This window comes from Oxyura jamaicensis, chromosome 2 (genome assembly GCF_011077185.1).
Source record: "Oxyura jamaicensis isolate SHBP4307 breed ruddy duck chromosome 2, BPBGC_Ojam_1.0, whole genome shotgun sequence".
NCBI classification, from domain to species: Eukaryota; Metazoa; Chordata; class Aves; order Anseriformes; family Anatidae; genus Oxyura; species Oxyura jamaicensis.
In genome coordinates this window covers 136,014,993-136,029,473 of record NC_048894.1, presented here as the reverse complement: position 1 = coordinate 136,029,473, position 14,481 = coordinate 136,014,993, and the positions used below count along the sequence as shown (strand labels likewise).

Genomic DNA, 14,481 nt, shown 5'->3' with positions numbered 1-14,481 from the left:
TCCTTCCTTCCTTCCTTCCTTCCTTCCTTCCTTCCTTCCTTCCTTCCAAGTCAAGTCATTGGAAGGATGGCTGGGAAGAGATTTGAATACTGATTCAAGAGACCCATACCTTACTTGGATTCCAAATTCCCAAGGGTCTGAAACAAGGAGCTGTGTTTGTTTGCCTGACAATGAAGGGGATAGTTCAGTGCACGACTGTGAAAATTGGATGAACATGTTTGCATTTGCTGTAAATGGGATTATTGTTGGAGAACACGGTCTGTCACTTTTAATAGCCCTGACAAGTGCAAAAAGAGAAAATAATGGGCGCAGGTGTTCACACAAAGTTGTTATATAATTGTGTGGAGAATTTAACAGGACTAAAGTGTAAGGAAGGATTATGTTTTTCCATATGTTTTTATTGCATAGATTATGAAATTATGTATTGCATCCTATCAAAACAGCGTGCATTGGTCATATTGGTAAAATAAAGGGGTGAGCCTAGCTTTTCAAATGGTCAGTCTGCTTTTCTAAATTGAATCTTGTCTTTCAGGGCTAGAATGTGACTTCTGGCACGTGAAGCACAGCTAAAGATGCACAGCCTCAGCCTTGTGGTGGGTTTAGGAGAGGTTATGACTTGAAAGCCCACCCCTGAATTGCATCACACAAAATTTGCCAGTTCTTTGCTGGTTAAAAGCTGATCCCATCAGTCACCCAGCAGCTCTGACAAGCAGCATGTTGTGAGCTCTACCCATTCCCTGCTCAAGTGCAGGGAACGGGGACAATCAGGGTGCAGCTTCAGTTGTTCCTCTGTGCTGAATGTCTGCAGAGGCCACGCAAATCCCAGGCTATCAGGGAGATGCGTGCTTTCTCTAAAGGTCAGCAGTGCTGCTGGTTCAGCTTCATAAGAAACAGAGTTCAGAGAATTTAACAGAATGATCCATCCCAGGCTATGCCAAATAGTATCCACGTACCACTTGTTTTTTGGACTTCGGTATTATTGTTTATCTTTCTTCATTCAACGGAGGTCTTTCCATTACTTCCTCCCACTTGATCTTACATCGTCTGCAATAGCATACATAATTAGTGCACTTTTCTCTCTCCCTCAGGGAGGGAGACTCCTCTGTTAGTAGGCCAATGACGGTGTTATTACCATTGCATTTGAGGGGACAATGTCTGAAGTTCTGCAACGCCGGGAGAAAGTTGCTTTGGGATTTCTCTGCAGAAATGCATGTGCCTTTGCAGAGGACCACCAGTACATATTGCTTGCAGCTGAACTTGCAAGAGACCACATCCACGATCCTAGCCAGACCCTGCTGTGAAGCAAAACCTGTTAACTTGCCTGGCTTTCCTCAAGCCTGTACACATTCTGCTTGTGCCACAGTTTTGGCTGTCAGTGATGCAGCCTCAGGAGCTTCCTGCCTTGCCCTTTGCCTCTCCCCTCCCCAGTTCCCAGCTCGTTCCTACCCACAGCAGGACATCCCATCACCTGTGTCAGCACAGCTGAGATGGCATTATGAAATGAATCACCGGCTTGAGTTAAAAACAACTCTAAAAACAAAACAAAAAAGGCTCAGGGTGGGAACTGCTTTAGCTGCCATCTCTACTGAAGTGGATGTATCATGAAATTATGATCCCAGCCAAAGCAGGACAATTAGACTGTTAATCCAGCCATGACTCAGTAATCTGTGATCACATGTCCAGACTCAAAGGAAATAAGGTTTCTTCATGATCTTGCATATTTTTCATCTTCTAGATCACTTAGGATTTCTCACGTGCTGGGTTTGTTTCATTTTCCTCCAGGTCCCAAATGATGAAGCTGCTCTTCGTTTTTGTAGCTACGTCAGTGTTCCACCAGTGACTCCTCTCCTGTCTTTCACGCTCCTAATGTATGCCTCCAAATACCTTTAACTGTGATTCTGTGAACTGGTGTTTTCTTACAGAACCTAATTACATACGCACAAGAGGAGGGTGGTGAGAGACCTCCTCTGAGACCACTGCTCTTCAGATTCAAATGAAATGATTTCCCTCTCCAAGTAGGGAACTTTGTGGTTTCAAAGTTGGAAACTTTGCTCCTGCCCCATGATCAGCCAAGCTGATGTGAAGGCCGGGTGGGAGAGGCACCAAGGGAAGAAGAGCGGCCCTGCTTTCTCCAGCACAGCCACCTTCACTGATAAATGAAGCACCAGCCTGGAGAGTCCTCGGGCCAGAGTGAGACCAGCCTCACCCCTCAAGAAGTTGATCTTCCTGGCCCAGCTTGGCCACTGGGGCAGGCAGGAGGGTTGGATGTGTCTGCGATGGCTCCTTTGGAAATGGTGGCATCAGCTGCTTCCCTAATCTGTGTTTTTTTGTTGTTTGTTTGTTTTTTCCTACTGTATCATGGTCTAATCATGGAGAGGAGCACAGCACCCCTTGCAGAGGCAAGAGCACTTGGCCTGCATGCCAAACACAGCCTCAGTGCCTTCGCCATGCTTTAATTCTGGAACAGTGCATTGTAAATGCACATGCACTCGAGCTGCTGACTGATTTTCAGTGGCCATGTAATATTGTTTAAGGAATTTTCAAGGGGCCAAAGCCTTTCCTTACTAATAGTGTTGACTTCATCTGACTTGTGACAGCCCTTTGCCTTTATGAGGGACATTTTATGAACCACAGACTCTCATAAGATACCCGCACGACCACATAAGGGAGATATGGGGTGTGAAGGACAAGTCCAAGTGCCTATTTCTGCATCTATTTCCCCACATATCCAGACTTAGGGTCACAATTTGGGTCCCAGTGACTGGTCTCTGACAGAAAGTTCTTTCAGAAAGGCATTTCTTTCTTTGTTTTCTTTAAAAACACTTCACATCCCTGGAAAGAACAAATTCTACAAGCTTTTAAGGGAAATACTACATAGCAGTACTGTGCTGAGGTTGCAGAGTACCCTTACAAATAGCTCCCTCTTCAGGAGCTGTGCAGGACTCCCAAATTTTGCGAGATTTCAGAAAACATGGCACAGGCAAAGAGAACTGCACTGAGGAATTCACTAGGCCCACTGAGTTTTACACTCTCGTGAGTAATTTCAAAACACGAGAAGAATATTTGAGATGACCACAAACAACTGGGTAAAAATTTAAAGAAGTAAAAGAAAAGACACAAGTTGGCTGTAGGAATAACAGCAGTTCACCTGAGTGCTAGGACACAAAAAGGAAGAGGAACAAGAAAAGAATGAGGCATGGAAGGGAGTTTACTTTTCAGCTGCTAAAAATAAATAAATAAATAAAAAATAATAAAAGTTTTACTTTTGTAAATACTTGATAAGGTGTGTGACCATATACCAGAAAAACAAAACAAAACAAAATCTGTGTGAAGGCATCCATACCAGTAGAAAGGCACGTCAATATATTTCTAGAAATTATTTCCCTTCCTTAATCAAATTAAACTATATTCACATAAGCATACTACTGTAACTGATTCCAGTATGTTTTGGCTTTGCTTTTCAGTTTGTTGCTACATAACCCGCATTGACAAAGGCATTACACTTCCGAAAGCCAAGAAACACAATGCTCTCCCCTGCTTATGCCAACCTAGGCAAATCTAGAAACACTTTTATGCTAGCTTTGTAATTTCATCATAAAACACATACGTTGAAATGCACATGGTGCGGTATATCCTAAGAACACGAAGTCATACCAGCAGAAGACCTACTGTACTGCAGGCAGACTTCCCTGACCTGATGTTCCTATCAGGAAACAGTATAATTTTGGAAAGAGTTGACTGTGGATGAGGCATGATTCAGCCGACCTGTAGATTTAGAGGTAGCATAGCCAGTATCACCTCTGCAGCAGTGATGGACTGGGCTGACTGACTGCATGCAGAGGTGCCAAAGATCCATAGGAGATGTTGGATGCCTTCTCCCTTATACCATCAGCCCTTAGGGCGCCATAGAAACGCAGTGAATGCTAGCAAGGACAGTGTCTGACTGTGGACAGAGAAAGCAAGCATCTGCTCCTAGACAAAGTGTTGTGGAGAGCACAGAGGCTTGGGCTCGACCCCGGGCATCCTGGGCCAGACCTCTGGGACAGGCTGGGCCTCTCAGCTGCTGCAGGGTTTCACAAAGGAACACCCCCAAATAACAGCCCAGCTCCCAAATTCACCTCACTCCCTGCAGTGTCCAGGCAGGCATTACCTGAACCCATCCTGCCTGCTCCTCCCCAGTACCGACGCTGCTCTGGGATGTCTTCCTCTGCTGGGCAGCACCACGGGACCTACTGTAGTTCCAAAGCTTTTAATTAAAAGACCTTTGTGTGGATTCTGACTCTGTGCTTATTGGCAGGTTGTACTGGGCACGAACCCACGGACAACACTGCCACGGCTGCAATTTTCTCACATCCTAACTGTATTCTCCAGTAGCGTGTACTCAGAAATGTTCTCAGTATTTTCAAAGACAAGTCTTTCCAAAGCCCACAGGAGTAGGACTTGGTTTCTGTGTCCTGTTTTGAGATGAAGAGGGAGAGGAGGGGGGGAGGAGAGGCATTTGCCTTGAGCAGAGGGTTTATGAAGCGTGCCCAAAGCTCAACCTGCCAACATGGGCAGCCTACAAAGGAGCCACCCTGCCCCCGCTGGGACATGTAATGCCCGCAGCTCGGCACTGGAACCCCGTTCAGTCAGAGGCTGCCCATCAGCGTCCCTTCCCCTTCCTCACAGGGGAAGGCAGCCCCCCTGGGCCCCTCCTTGAGTGGTGCCTGAAGCCTCCCGGAGGCTGTGAAGGGAAAAAATTATCCAGATGCAGATTATCTTGAGCATCATCATGCGGCAATTGCAGGGCAAGCAGGCGATCAGGTCCAGTCAGCATGGGTTTATGAAGGGCAGGCCCTGCTTGACGAACCTGATCTCCTTCTATGACAAGGTGACACACTTAGTGGATGAGGGAAATGCTGTGGATATGGTCTACCTTGACTTCAGTAAGGCTTTTGACACCGTCCCCCACAGCATTCTTCTCAGGAAACTGGCTGCTCATAGCTTGGACTGGTGTATGCTTCGTTGGGTTGAGAGCTGTCTGGATGGCCGGGCCCAGAGAGTTGTGGTGAATGGAGTCAAATCCAGTTGGAGGCCAGTCACTAGTGGAGTCCCCCAGGGCTCGGTACTGGGACCAGTCCTCTTTAACATCTTCATTGATGATCTGGACGAGGGGATTGAGTGCTTCCTCAGCAAGTTTGCAGACAACACCAAGTTAGGTGCGTGTGTCGATCTGCTCGAGGGTAGGAAGGCTCTGCAGGAGGATCTGGAGAGGCTGGACCGATGGGCCGAGGCCAACAGTATGAAGCTCAACAAGGCCAAGTGCCGGGTCCTGCACCTGGGGCACAACAACCCCAAGAAGAGCTACAGGCTGGGAGATGTGTGGTTAGAAAGCTGCCTGGCAGAGAAGGACCTGGGAGTAGTGGTTGACAGTCGGCTGAATATGAGCCAGCAGTGTGCTCAGGCAGCCAAGAAGGCCAGCAGCATCCTGGCTTATATAAGAAACAGTGTGGCCAGCAGGTCCAGGGAAGTGATTGTCCCCCTGTACTCGGCTCTGCTGAGGCCGCACCTCGAGTACTGTGTTCAGTTTTGGGCCCCTCACTACAAGAAGGACATGGAGGTGCTCGAGCGAGTCCAGAGAAGGGCTACGAAGTTGGTGAAGGGTCTGGAGAACAAGTCTTACGAGGAGCGGCTGAGGGAGCTGGGACTGTTTAGCCTGGAGAAGAGGAGCCTCAGGGGTGACCTTATTGCACTCTACAGGTACCTGAAGGGAGGCTGTAGCGAGGTGGGGATTGGTCTATTCTCCCATGTGCCTGGTGACAGGACGAGGGGGAATGGGCTAAAGTTGCACCAGGGGAGGTTTAGGTTGGATATTAGGAAAAAACTTCTTTACTGAACGGGTTGTTAGTCACTGGAATAGGCTGCCCAGGGAAGTGGCTGTGTCACCACCCCTGGAGGTCTTTAAAAGATGTTTAGATGTAGAGCTTAGGGATATGGTTTAGTAGAGGACTTGTTAGCATTAGGTCAGAGGTTGGACTCGGTGATCTTGGAGGTCTCTTCCAACCTAGAATATTCTGTGATTCCGTGAAAAAAATAGGCGTTTAAAATCGCTCCGTGATGCACAGGGCACCGTAGGGCGCGAAGGATGAGGCAACACGACGAGGAAAGCAGGCGAACAAAACAACCCCATCGGGCCACTGAAGCGCGGCCGCCATTTCGCAGAGCATCCCCCCGCCTTGCCCCGCCCCCTCCCTGCGCTAAGCCAATGGAAGCCGTGCGCGGGGCAGATTGACAGCCGGAGGGCGGGGCGGGGCGGGACCGTGGCGCGTTCGCGCCTCTCGCGAGAGCTGGCGCGGCGGGGAGAGGCGGCGCGTGTCGGGGCTCCTTCCTTTGCCTCTTGGCGGCCATCTTGGCGGCGGCTCTGCGGTGAGTGGGGCCGGGGACGGGCGGCGCGGGGGGGCTCGAGGGGTCGCTAACGGGCGCTAACCCGACCCCCGGTCGTCCTCTGTGTGTGTTCCAGTTCCCGCCCCAGCCGACGCCAGCCAGCAACATGGTGGCCGCCAAGAAGACGGTGAGTGGCGGCCGGCCGCCGCGTGGCCGCGTGGGGTGGCGGCCGGGCCTCTGGGGGGAGCCGGGGGAGCCTCTGAGGGGATCCGGGGGGTTTCTCAGGGGGCCCGGGCACGGTCTGAGGTCCTTCTGTCACGATTTTAAGGCTGCTTCAGCAAGCATGGGTTTCTTATTAGGTGGTGGCGCTTGCTGTTCGTTGTATGTGCGCCTAGTTATCGTGAGCACCACGTTCTCGTGTTGCGGGGGCTGCTCGTTTTGCGTGCGATTATTTGATTTTGCCTCCTCGCTTAATGCTGTCAGTATGTGCCCTGGGAAGTGCCATACGCCAAACCTGGCTCAGCCTTGTAAGGTGGAGGTGGTATGGATTTCGACTTGACTTAGCTGAGCTTTGCAAAGGCACGTTGCTTATGCCATGATTCGGTTGATGTACATAGGTAACACCAGTCGTGCTTTTTTCCTGCGTAACTGGTAAGAGGTATATTGATAAAGTTGTGCAAGCATAGTATCAGCATCCCTGATCATGGGGTTCTGGCTCTTCATTCTGTATTGCAAATAATAAGTCATGAAAAGATTGCTTGTAGTTGAAATTTCTTCACCTTATGTTCTGCCATTTTGTGAAAGGCTAAGTAGCATTTAATAAAACATTCTTTTATTCTTTTTTATTATTATTATTTTTTTCTTCAGAAAAAGTCTCTGGAGTCCATAAACTCTAGGCTTCAGCTGGTTATGAAAAGTGGTAAATATGTGTTAGGCTACAAACAGACTTTGAAAATGATTCGACAGGGCAAAGCCAAGCTGGTCATCCTCGCCAACAACTGCCCGGCTTTGAGGTAAGCAGATGTATGAATTACTGCTTCTTTTTTTTTTAACTAAGACAAATGCTTTGTATAAATACAGCATGTACTTCATGTGAATTGGTAATACAGAGTAGCTTGTTGGCATATTCTGTAACACTATGAATTAAACATGGTTGTTTGGTGTATACAGATTACAGGTCTGGATGTATAAAAAACCAGCTGGGAAGAATTTTAAGCTTTCTAATACCAAGAGTTCACGTTAGAGAACATACTGTGAGTTTTTTCACATCGTGATAGCATTCACTGAAAGTATAGTGGGACTCAAAGTAGTATATCGGAAAATAATTTTACAGGTCGGAAAAAGTGGTAGTTGACACTGACTTAAAATATATTTGAAGCATAAGACATTTGCTGTCAAAGTTAAGTTATAACTTTAAGCTCCTGACCATACAAATACTTTTTTTCAGAACAAAGTCTTTAGCAGTTTCCATCTCCTGACATGTTCCTTGTTGAATTTTGGGGGCCCTTTTTGTCATCAAGGAGTATCTGACAGATTAAAGAAAGTGTAGATGCAGAAATAACATAGGGCACTGTTATGTTTGCTTGCAAGAAGTGGATGTATTTTTCTGGGAGGGAAGGAAAACTGTAGGGTTTAAGCGTGGTTGAAGGTAGCGCTGCTTCTGATGTATTATGGTCGATGAGAATTGTTTGTCAGTGCTTTAATACTCAGTTTTTGAATCTCAGAAAATCAGAGATCGAGTACTACGCTATGCTTGCAAAGACCGGTGTCCACCATTACAGTGGCAACAACATTGAGTTGGGTACAGCCTGTGGCAAATACTACAGAGTGTGCACGCTGGCCATCATTGACCCAGGTACGTGTCTGCTGCCGTATAATGACCAAGCTGGGTGTGTATCAGTGGTTCCTTCATTCTCCAAGCACTGCTACTCACTAGCAAGTAATGTGCAGGTGTGATGTAGCTTTGCTCTGCCTTCATTGGGCTTCATTCTTAATTTCCTCTGCCCAAGATCCCATTCTTTTGGGAGTCCTAGGTTCTTAGAACTTAAGAGTTGCTCTTCCTTCAGTGTGCATATAGCTCCTTTCATGGGTAAACCTTGGGAGCCTGCCTTCTGTCTCCCTGTCAGTCGGTAGTGAGATTGACTGCAGTGGCTGAGAAGCAACTTAATGGTACGTGTGTGTGAGCCCACTGCTAGGACATGAGCTTGGGTGCCGTGCTGTCTTTGTCAATTGGGTTTGAACTTTGTTAATCCAAGACAAAGGATCTCATCAAAACAAATTACTGTGAGTTGTCTTGCTTCCCAGGGTGAACTATATGAGAATAAGCTACATGCAAGTGGATACTAGTCCAGTACCAGAGTTGAAAATCATATTAAGTGATAACTGTAAATTGGTGCGTAATTGCTGTGGCTTGGTAGCACTCTGTTCCAGAGTTGTTCAAGTTCCTTGGAGTGTCTGCTTATTACGGGACTTCCCATCTTCTTTCCTTAGTCTTGTAGGAGAAGAATCAAATTATCTTCCATTGCTTTGTTTGACCAAGAGTTATCTTAATTAAATGCATTTATATGGATTTAATGATTTTTAACTTAAATGTTCCCCAAGTGACATCAGTTTGAATTCATTCTTTCTTTAGAAACCTTTATTTAACTTGTTTGTATTCAAATAGTAGGTAAAGCTTTGTTTTCAAAACACTGCTTTTAGGTTTGTTTTATTTTTTGGCTGCCATATTAAGAGCTTTATGTTAAGCTAACTGTGAGATAAAGAACTGAAACTGAAAATTCCTGCTGTGTAGTGCAATGCGAATATTCTCGCTGTCCTGATATTCTTGTGATCAGGGGAGGCTAGACATTCGCTATATTAAAGCTGTGCATTGTGTCCTCCAGGACTAGATTGTCACTCTAGTACTGGCTTTGTAAATGCTAGTGACAAGTACATAATTATCATAAACATACTGAATATCAATTAGCAAAAATGCAGTTAAAAATACTTTTATCAAGCCATCAACATTACTTTTTTATAAATACACCATTTCCATATTACTTTTTCATTTTCTTTGTAGAATCTTTTATTTTTTTGCATATTTCTGGAAATGGATCTTTCTGCAGGTCTTCTTGTAATGTCGTATTTTTGTTTTACAGGTGACTCTGACATCATTAGAAGCATGCCAGAACAAACCAGTGAGAAGTAAATGCTGTAATGGTGTTCTTTCTACAATAAAACTGGTTACAGATCTGTTTTAAGAAAAACTCGTATTGTATTATACATACTTTTCTGGTTTTAGGGAACAAACTATATAAATGAAGATTCTTTATCACCACTGTGTTTTTTGTTCTGTGAGAAGTTACATTTGCGGGACAAAACTTGCCTCTTGCTTTCTGTATGAGCTGTGTCTCTTGAGAAGGTGAGTAGGAGTTGACCACAGTGAGCACGGTGTCAAATCCCAACAGGCTGTGACTCCCTTAGGTTTTGTTTTTTTGGGGTGCTAATGGGAAAACAAGTCATACTGTGAGGTACAGTAGCAAATTTGGGATGTTGCTGGGGGATCCCAGTGGCTTTACTTAGAAGTGTGAAAAAGCTTATTTTAGCATTTTTTCACCTAGTCAGTCACAAACTACTAATGCATATTCCTGTATTTTCATTCCAAGAGAAAATAAGTACATGTGTTACTGTTGAGGACTTTGGCGTTTTCTGGATTTGTCTTTTTTTGTGTGTGTGAGACCACAGTTGCAGAATGTTCCTTAGTATTAGTGGCTACTAAAAGGGGTGTCGGCGCTCTGCTGACGTGCAGTGAAAGGAACATGTAATAACAATCGGTATGAACCAGCAGTCTCACAAAATTTGCATTCTATTTGCCAAAGAATGCTAAAACAGAATACGTGTTAAACCTTGTTACTTTGTACATGTTCATACTCATTTTATCTACGATGATTTAATTTTGCTGCAACTACTTCGGTTTCTGGAGCAGAATAGCTAAAATGGTGTGCATCAAGTTGGAGACAGTAAAGAGGCAAAACAATGTGTCCAAGCAAAGAAGGAATTGCTGGTGCCTGTACCTATTAAACCTCAGATTTTAGGTCAGTTCACAAAACAGTTCTGGTGCTGCTGTTGGTGTGAAAATAGAGCTAGCAGAAGGGTGTGTTCACCGCTAAGGAGCGGGAGTAAAACTTTATTAAAGCACTTCAGTTAGCTAGAATGGCTGGAAGCAATTTGCTGTTTCATTTTCATCTTAGCTTTTGTCAGACAAGTGTGCAGCTAATTGTATTGCCCCAAAAATGTCTTCACAATTAAAATAGTTGCATTCAGAAAAATGAAAAAATCACTGAGTGCTGACCAGGAGGAGGGTGAGGTAACTTGGTCTTGTGGCTACAGAAAGAGTACTTGGAACTTCAGATGGCGGTACTGGGATAAGCCGTCAGACTCCTTGCTTTGCTCATTTGCATTCATCACATTTTCAACAGACATAAATTCATATTTTTACTTCCAACCGATTTCAGTAGTCTGCACTTGTTGGAAAGAATGTATGAAATCCAACTGCTGCGAACGCCGTCCCACTGTTCTGTTCTTACACATGCATGTATATACAACTACACGTAGGCACACAGGGTGCTCGAAATAGCAGAGTGAGTGGAGGAGGGAAGTACAGAAAAGCAACCCAAATAAATTCATTCCTTAAAAATACTTCAAAACATGGAGGTTTCACATCAAAAATAACAGCATTTTAATGTTTTGCATAGCTTATTTCAGTTTAGTTCTACTGAATTGGAATTTTTGCTAGTTGCTAAATTGTTTATATATAAAACTTAAAAAAAAATCTTATCTGCAATCAATGCAAGACAGAACACATAGTATTACAGATGCAGGAGTCCAAAATACTCTTACTTAACTTGAGACAAGGATTTGTTATTTTACTTCAAACTGATTTAACAAAATAGCTCTCGCAACTTTGTATGTATAAATATACAGTGTAGTGTACACGTGATACTTTGGTCAGTATTTTAGCCTGTTTTCCAAGTCTTCCATTCTCTTCGTCATTTCTTCCAGTAGGCAAAAGTTAAGGAAAGAACTAATGATGGCATACAGTATTAAAAAATACATCAGGTGTCTGATCAGTCGGGTATTGCAGAGCATGGCATTACATAGCATGGAATAAAATGGGAAATTCGGAGGGTTTAGGAAGGTTAGTTACCTTTTGTTTGGGAAATGGCTGGGTATCAGCGTGTTCATGGGAGGTGGTAAGCGATTGCCTTTGCATTACTTGTTTTCTTTGTCCTTCCACTTCTCAAATAATTTTTTATGTTGACCTGCAAATTTTCTTGCTATAATTCCTCCTTTTCTCTTCCCTGTCCTACTGGGATTTGGGGGAAAGGGAAAGTGTGGTGGTGTTTACCTGCCCACTGGGACTGATCTACAACACCCCCCTTTATGAAATAACTGCTTTACATGGAATAATTTAAAACTAATTAAATGAGCAAAATGTGATTCCTTGCCACTGAAGGGTTCTCCTTGGGACGATGGGAAATAATGGTGGGGCTGGCTGTTGAGATCCACAAAACAGCTGAACATAAGGTGTGAGCTGGTAGGTGTACTCTTAAGGAGCTACTAAACTGGGCTTGGTGGACAACATTCTGGGATTTGCTTGGCTATCAGTTGCTGAAATCTGTGTATTTTGGGGTATCTGACAGACATGCAAAGAATGTTAGTGATGGAAATTAGGGGAAACGGGACAAATAGTTGAAACGGGACAAATAGTTTTGTGGTTGATGGTTGAGCTGGCTTAAGGGCACCACTTATCTCTCTCACACCTGATAGTGGAGTTCTTGGGCAGGCAAGTTAGGCAGTTTCAGGATAGCATGTATAGCATTGCGACTTCATAGTGAAGCTTAATTTTGGGAATTCAAATCTATCAATCTACGCTTCTTTTTCTGTGTGCATATTTGTTCATGCAAAAAATAATTAGACACTATGTCCTCTGCTTCCTCTTCACTGGGAATCGTACTTTAAGCACCTTCCTGCCTCTGGTGCTTTGCCTAGCAGCTCGGAAGGGAAATATCTCATGATTCCTGTTGCTACTAAATGCTGTTTTGTTAACATCTGAAGAAGTAAACTAAAGCAAAGAGTATTGGTCTTGAATTTAACCAGTGCTTTCTTTGCTGATCCTGAAGATGTTAATTGTTACAGATTATTAAAAGATCCATATTAATATTTTGATCCCTTCTATGAAGGAGAAACAGATTTCAAGTCTTAGGAGCCTTGCTTCTTGGAGATTTACAGTATCTACTAAGTAGTTCAGCCTTTCATTACAGTAGATTGATCCGTGCCATGAAGGTAGTTTATGCTTGCCATGTTATAATTCCTTTTAGCCCATCCCTCTTGATTTACATATAAGAAAGGATATATCGCTGTGTGAGTTTTCTTACTTCGCTGGTTGCGTAGTTCTGGAATGTCACAAGGTTTTCACATTTGCACTCGTCTTTATCTTTTGCTGAAAAACAGAAACAGGCAAGCACAGACTTAAATGCCGAATAAATCCAATGGGCTGAGAGAGAGAAAGACAAAGATTTTTAAATGCGGAGCAGGTTTAATACAGCTCCCTGTTGTCAAAACAGGTCAACATCCAAAGGAATGCTATGGGACAGATTTTGTGTACTGGGAAATAGTACACAGCACTTCTTAGCCTAGATAATGAAAGAGCACTCTGGATTATCTAAACGAAGGTAACCTAATTACCTGTTCTTGTGGAGTGAGTGTGACTGTCTTCAAAATGATACTTATGGTGTATTGCAAGATTGGGACAGGCAAGGACATCTGTGATGGTTATTGTGGTTGATTCAGGTCCTGCAGGAAACCCCCCAAAAGTCTAAAAATGAAACCCACTTCATGTAATTATGCATTATTTTTTGCTACTCACATGCACAGAGTTCTCCTTAATTAGTGAGTAATCTCACTGACTGCAGTGAGGCTCATTCATGGAGAGGACTAGTGATCCAAAGATGTGAAGGAACCAAGCTGTTAGGCTGTATTTACTGTATACATGATTTAAGGTGTGGGTTGCAGAACTGAAAGGGAGTTGTGAAAGTTCCTGTGAGAAAAAAAGTGATTGAAAGCTGAACATGCTTTAAAAATCAAGCAGTGTTGAAATACAAGCTTCCCCTTGAAGAAATTCATTTGGATGGTGTAAAAAGGGAGCATGCAGCCATGCGTCTGTTACGGCGGGTCTCAGATTTTCTGTACTAAAAGCAGGCGTGAACTGCAGAAAAGAGGGTGGCTTTTAAACGGGTTAGGGTGGAGAATGGGGCGAACACTTCTGTAAGTGAACTGTTAAGGTTCTCTGCAGCAGCAGCCATGGGGAAGGCAACTAACTTAGTGATGATTTGGGGAGGTAGCAGGACACTTGAGTTAAAGCAGCCAACCTGGGGACTGTGGACCAGTCTTACGAAGCCTTCCAGATGACGGATTTTGCTGGTGAGCTGAATGTTTCAAGGCTGGTAGAAAAAAAAAAAGTCACAAAAGAAGTAATAAAAGTTTCCCAGAAATTGAGATGTTTCTTACCTATCTCTCTCACCATACATTGAGAACACATCATATTTGTGCAGGCTGGAAGAAGTCCAGTGTGATGGGCTCAGCCTTCAGCTACACACCAGGACTGACCCTTCAACCTGACGATGAGAACTCCTCCAAAACTGGAAGTGCTTTACAAATACTTCGTGGTGGTGAAGCACTTTGAAATTACAGCAACCTATGTGGTGAGAACTCTTGTGTGTTTCACTGTCATCTATTGGCCCTTTTGGGGTGAACTGAGTAAGAATAAAAACTGCTTGCAGAAGGAAGATGTTTCTCGTTCTTCAGTTTTCTCCTTCATAATGGGAAATGTGGATTGGGAGTTGGGAGTGTTTGGTGAGAAGGGTGCAGTTGAGTTTCTCTAATGGACTACAATTATTAGCAGAAGTACCGGTTTATAGTTCATCATGCACGGACTTTAGACTGTAGGAATTTATTTCAGACTCCACATACCCAATTTTTAGTCAAAGTGTGTCTTGAGAGAAATGGAAACCTATTTCATAATATTAAAAAAATATTTTACAGCGACAGGTGTAACCATCTCAAGGGTTGTTCTGCACA

The 14,481-nt window shown here is 44.1% G+C and overlaps 2 protein-coding genes and 1 non-coding gene across 17 annotated transcripts in view; 2 read left to right on the top strand and 1 right to left on the bottom strand.

Moving 5' to 3' along the window:
• Positions 1 to 6,291: 6,291 nt before the first annotated feature.
• On the top strand, positions 6,292 to 9,676 carry RPL30 (ribosomal protein L30). Its single transcript, XM_035319606.1, has 5 exons — positions 6,292 to 6,405; positions 6,500 to 6,550; positions 7,231 to 7,376; positions 8,088 to 8,218; positions 9,501 to 9,676. Exons 2-5 carry the CDS (start codon positions 6,530 to 6,532, stop codon positions 9,548 to 9,550), a joined length of 348 nt encoding a protein of 115 aa, XP_035175497.1. The 5' UTR covers positions 6,292 to 6,405; positions 6,500 to 6,529; the 3' UTR covers positions 9,551 to 9,676.
• On the top strand, positions 9,159 to 9,293 carry LOC118163332. Its single transcript, XR_004748990.1, has one exon. It is a non-coding gene; the product is annotated as a small nucleolar RNA SNORA72 (small nucleolar RNA).
• A 1,376-nt stretch (positions 9,677 to 11,052) lies between the features above and the next one.
• MATN2 (matrilin 2) overlaps positions 11,053 to 14,481 on the bottom strand; it is a 66,864-nt gene continuing 63,435 nt past the window's right edge. For 11 of the 15 annotated variants that reach the window (XM_035319584.1, XM_035319598.1, XM_035319591.1 and 8 more), the window contains 4 exons: positions 13,773 to 13,844; positions 13,091 to 13,197; positions 12,758 to 12,848; positions 11,053 to 11,402 (listed from right to left, as the gene is read on the bottom strand). In XM_035319584.1, coding sequence (XP_035175475.1) covers positions 11,350 to 11,402; positions 12,758 to 12,848; positions 13,091 to 13,197; positions 13,773 to 13,844 — 323 coding nt within the window. In that variant the 3' untranslated portion in view covers positions 11,053 to 11,349. Of the gene's footprint in view, positions 11,403 to 12,757; positions 12,850 to 13,089; positions 13,198 to 13,772; positions 13,845 to 14,481 lie in introns of all 15 variants that reach the window. The other 4 variants (XM_035319585.1, XM_035319590.1, XM_035319589.1 and 1 more) reach the window with 4 other exon arrangements.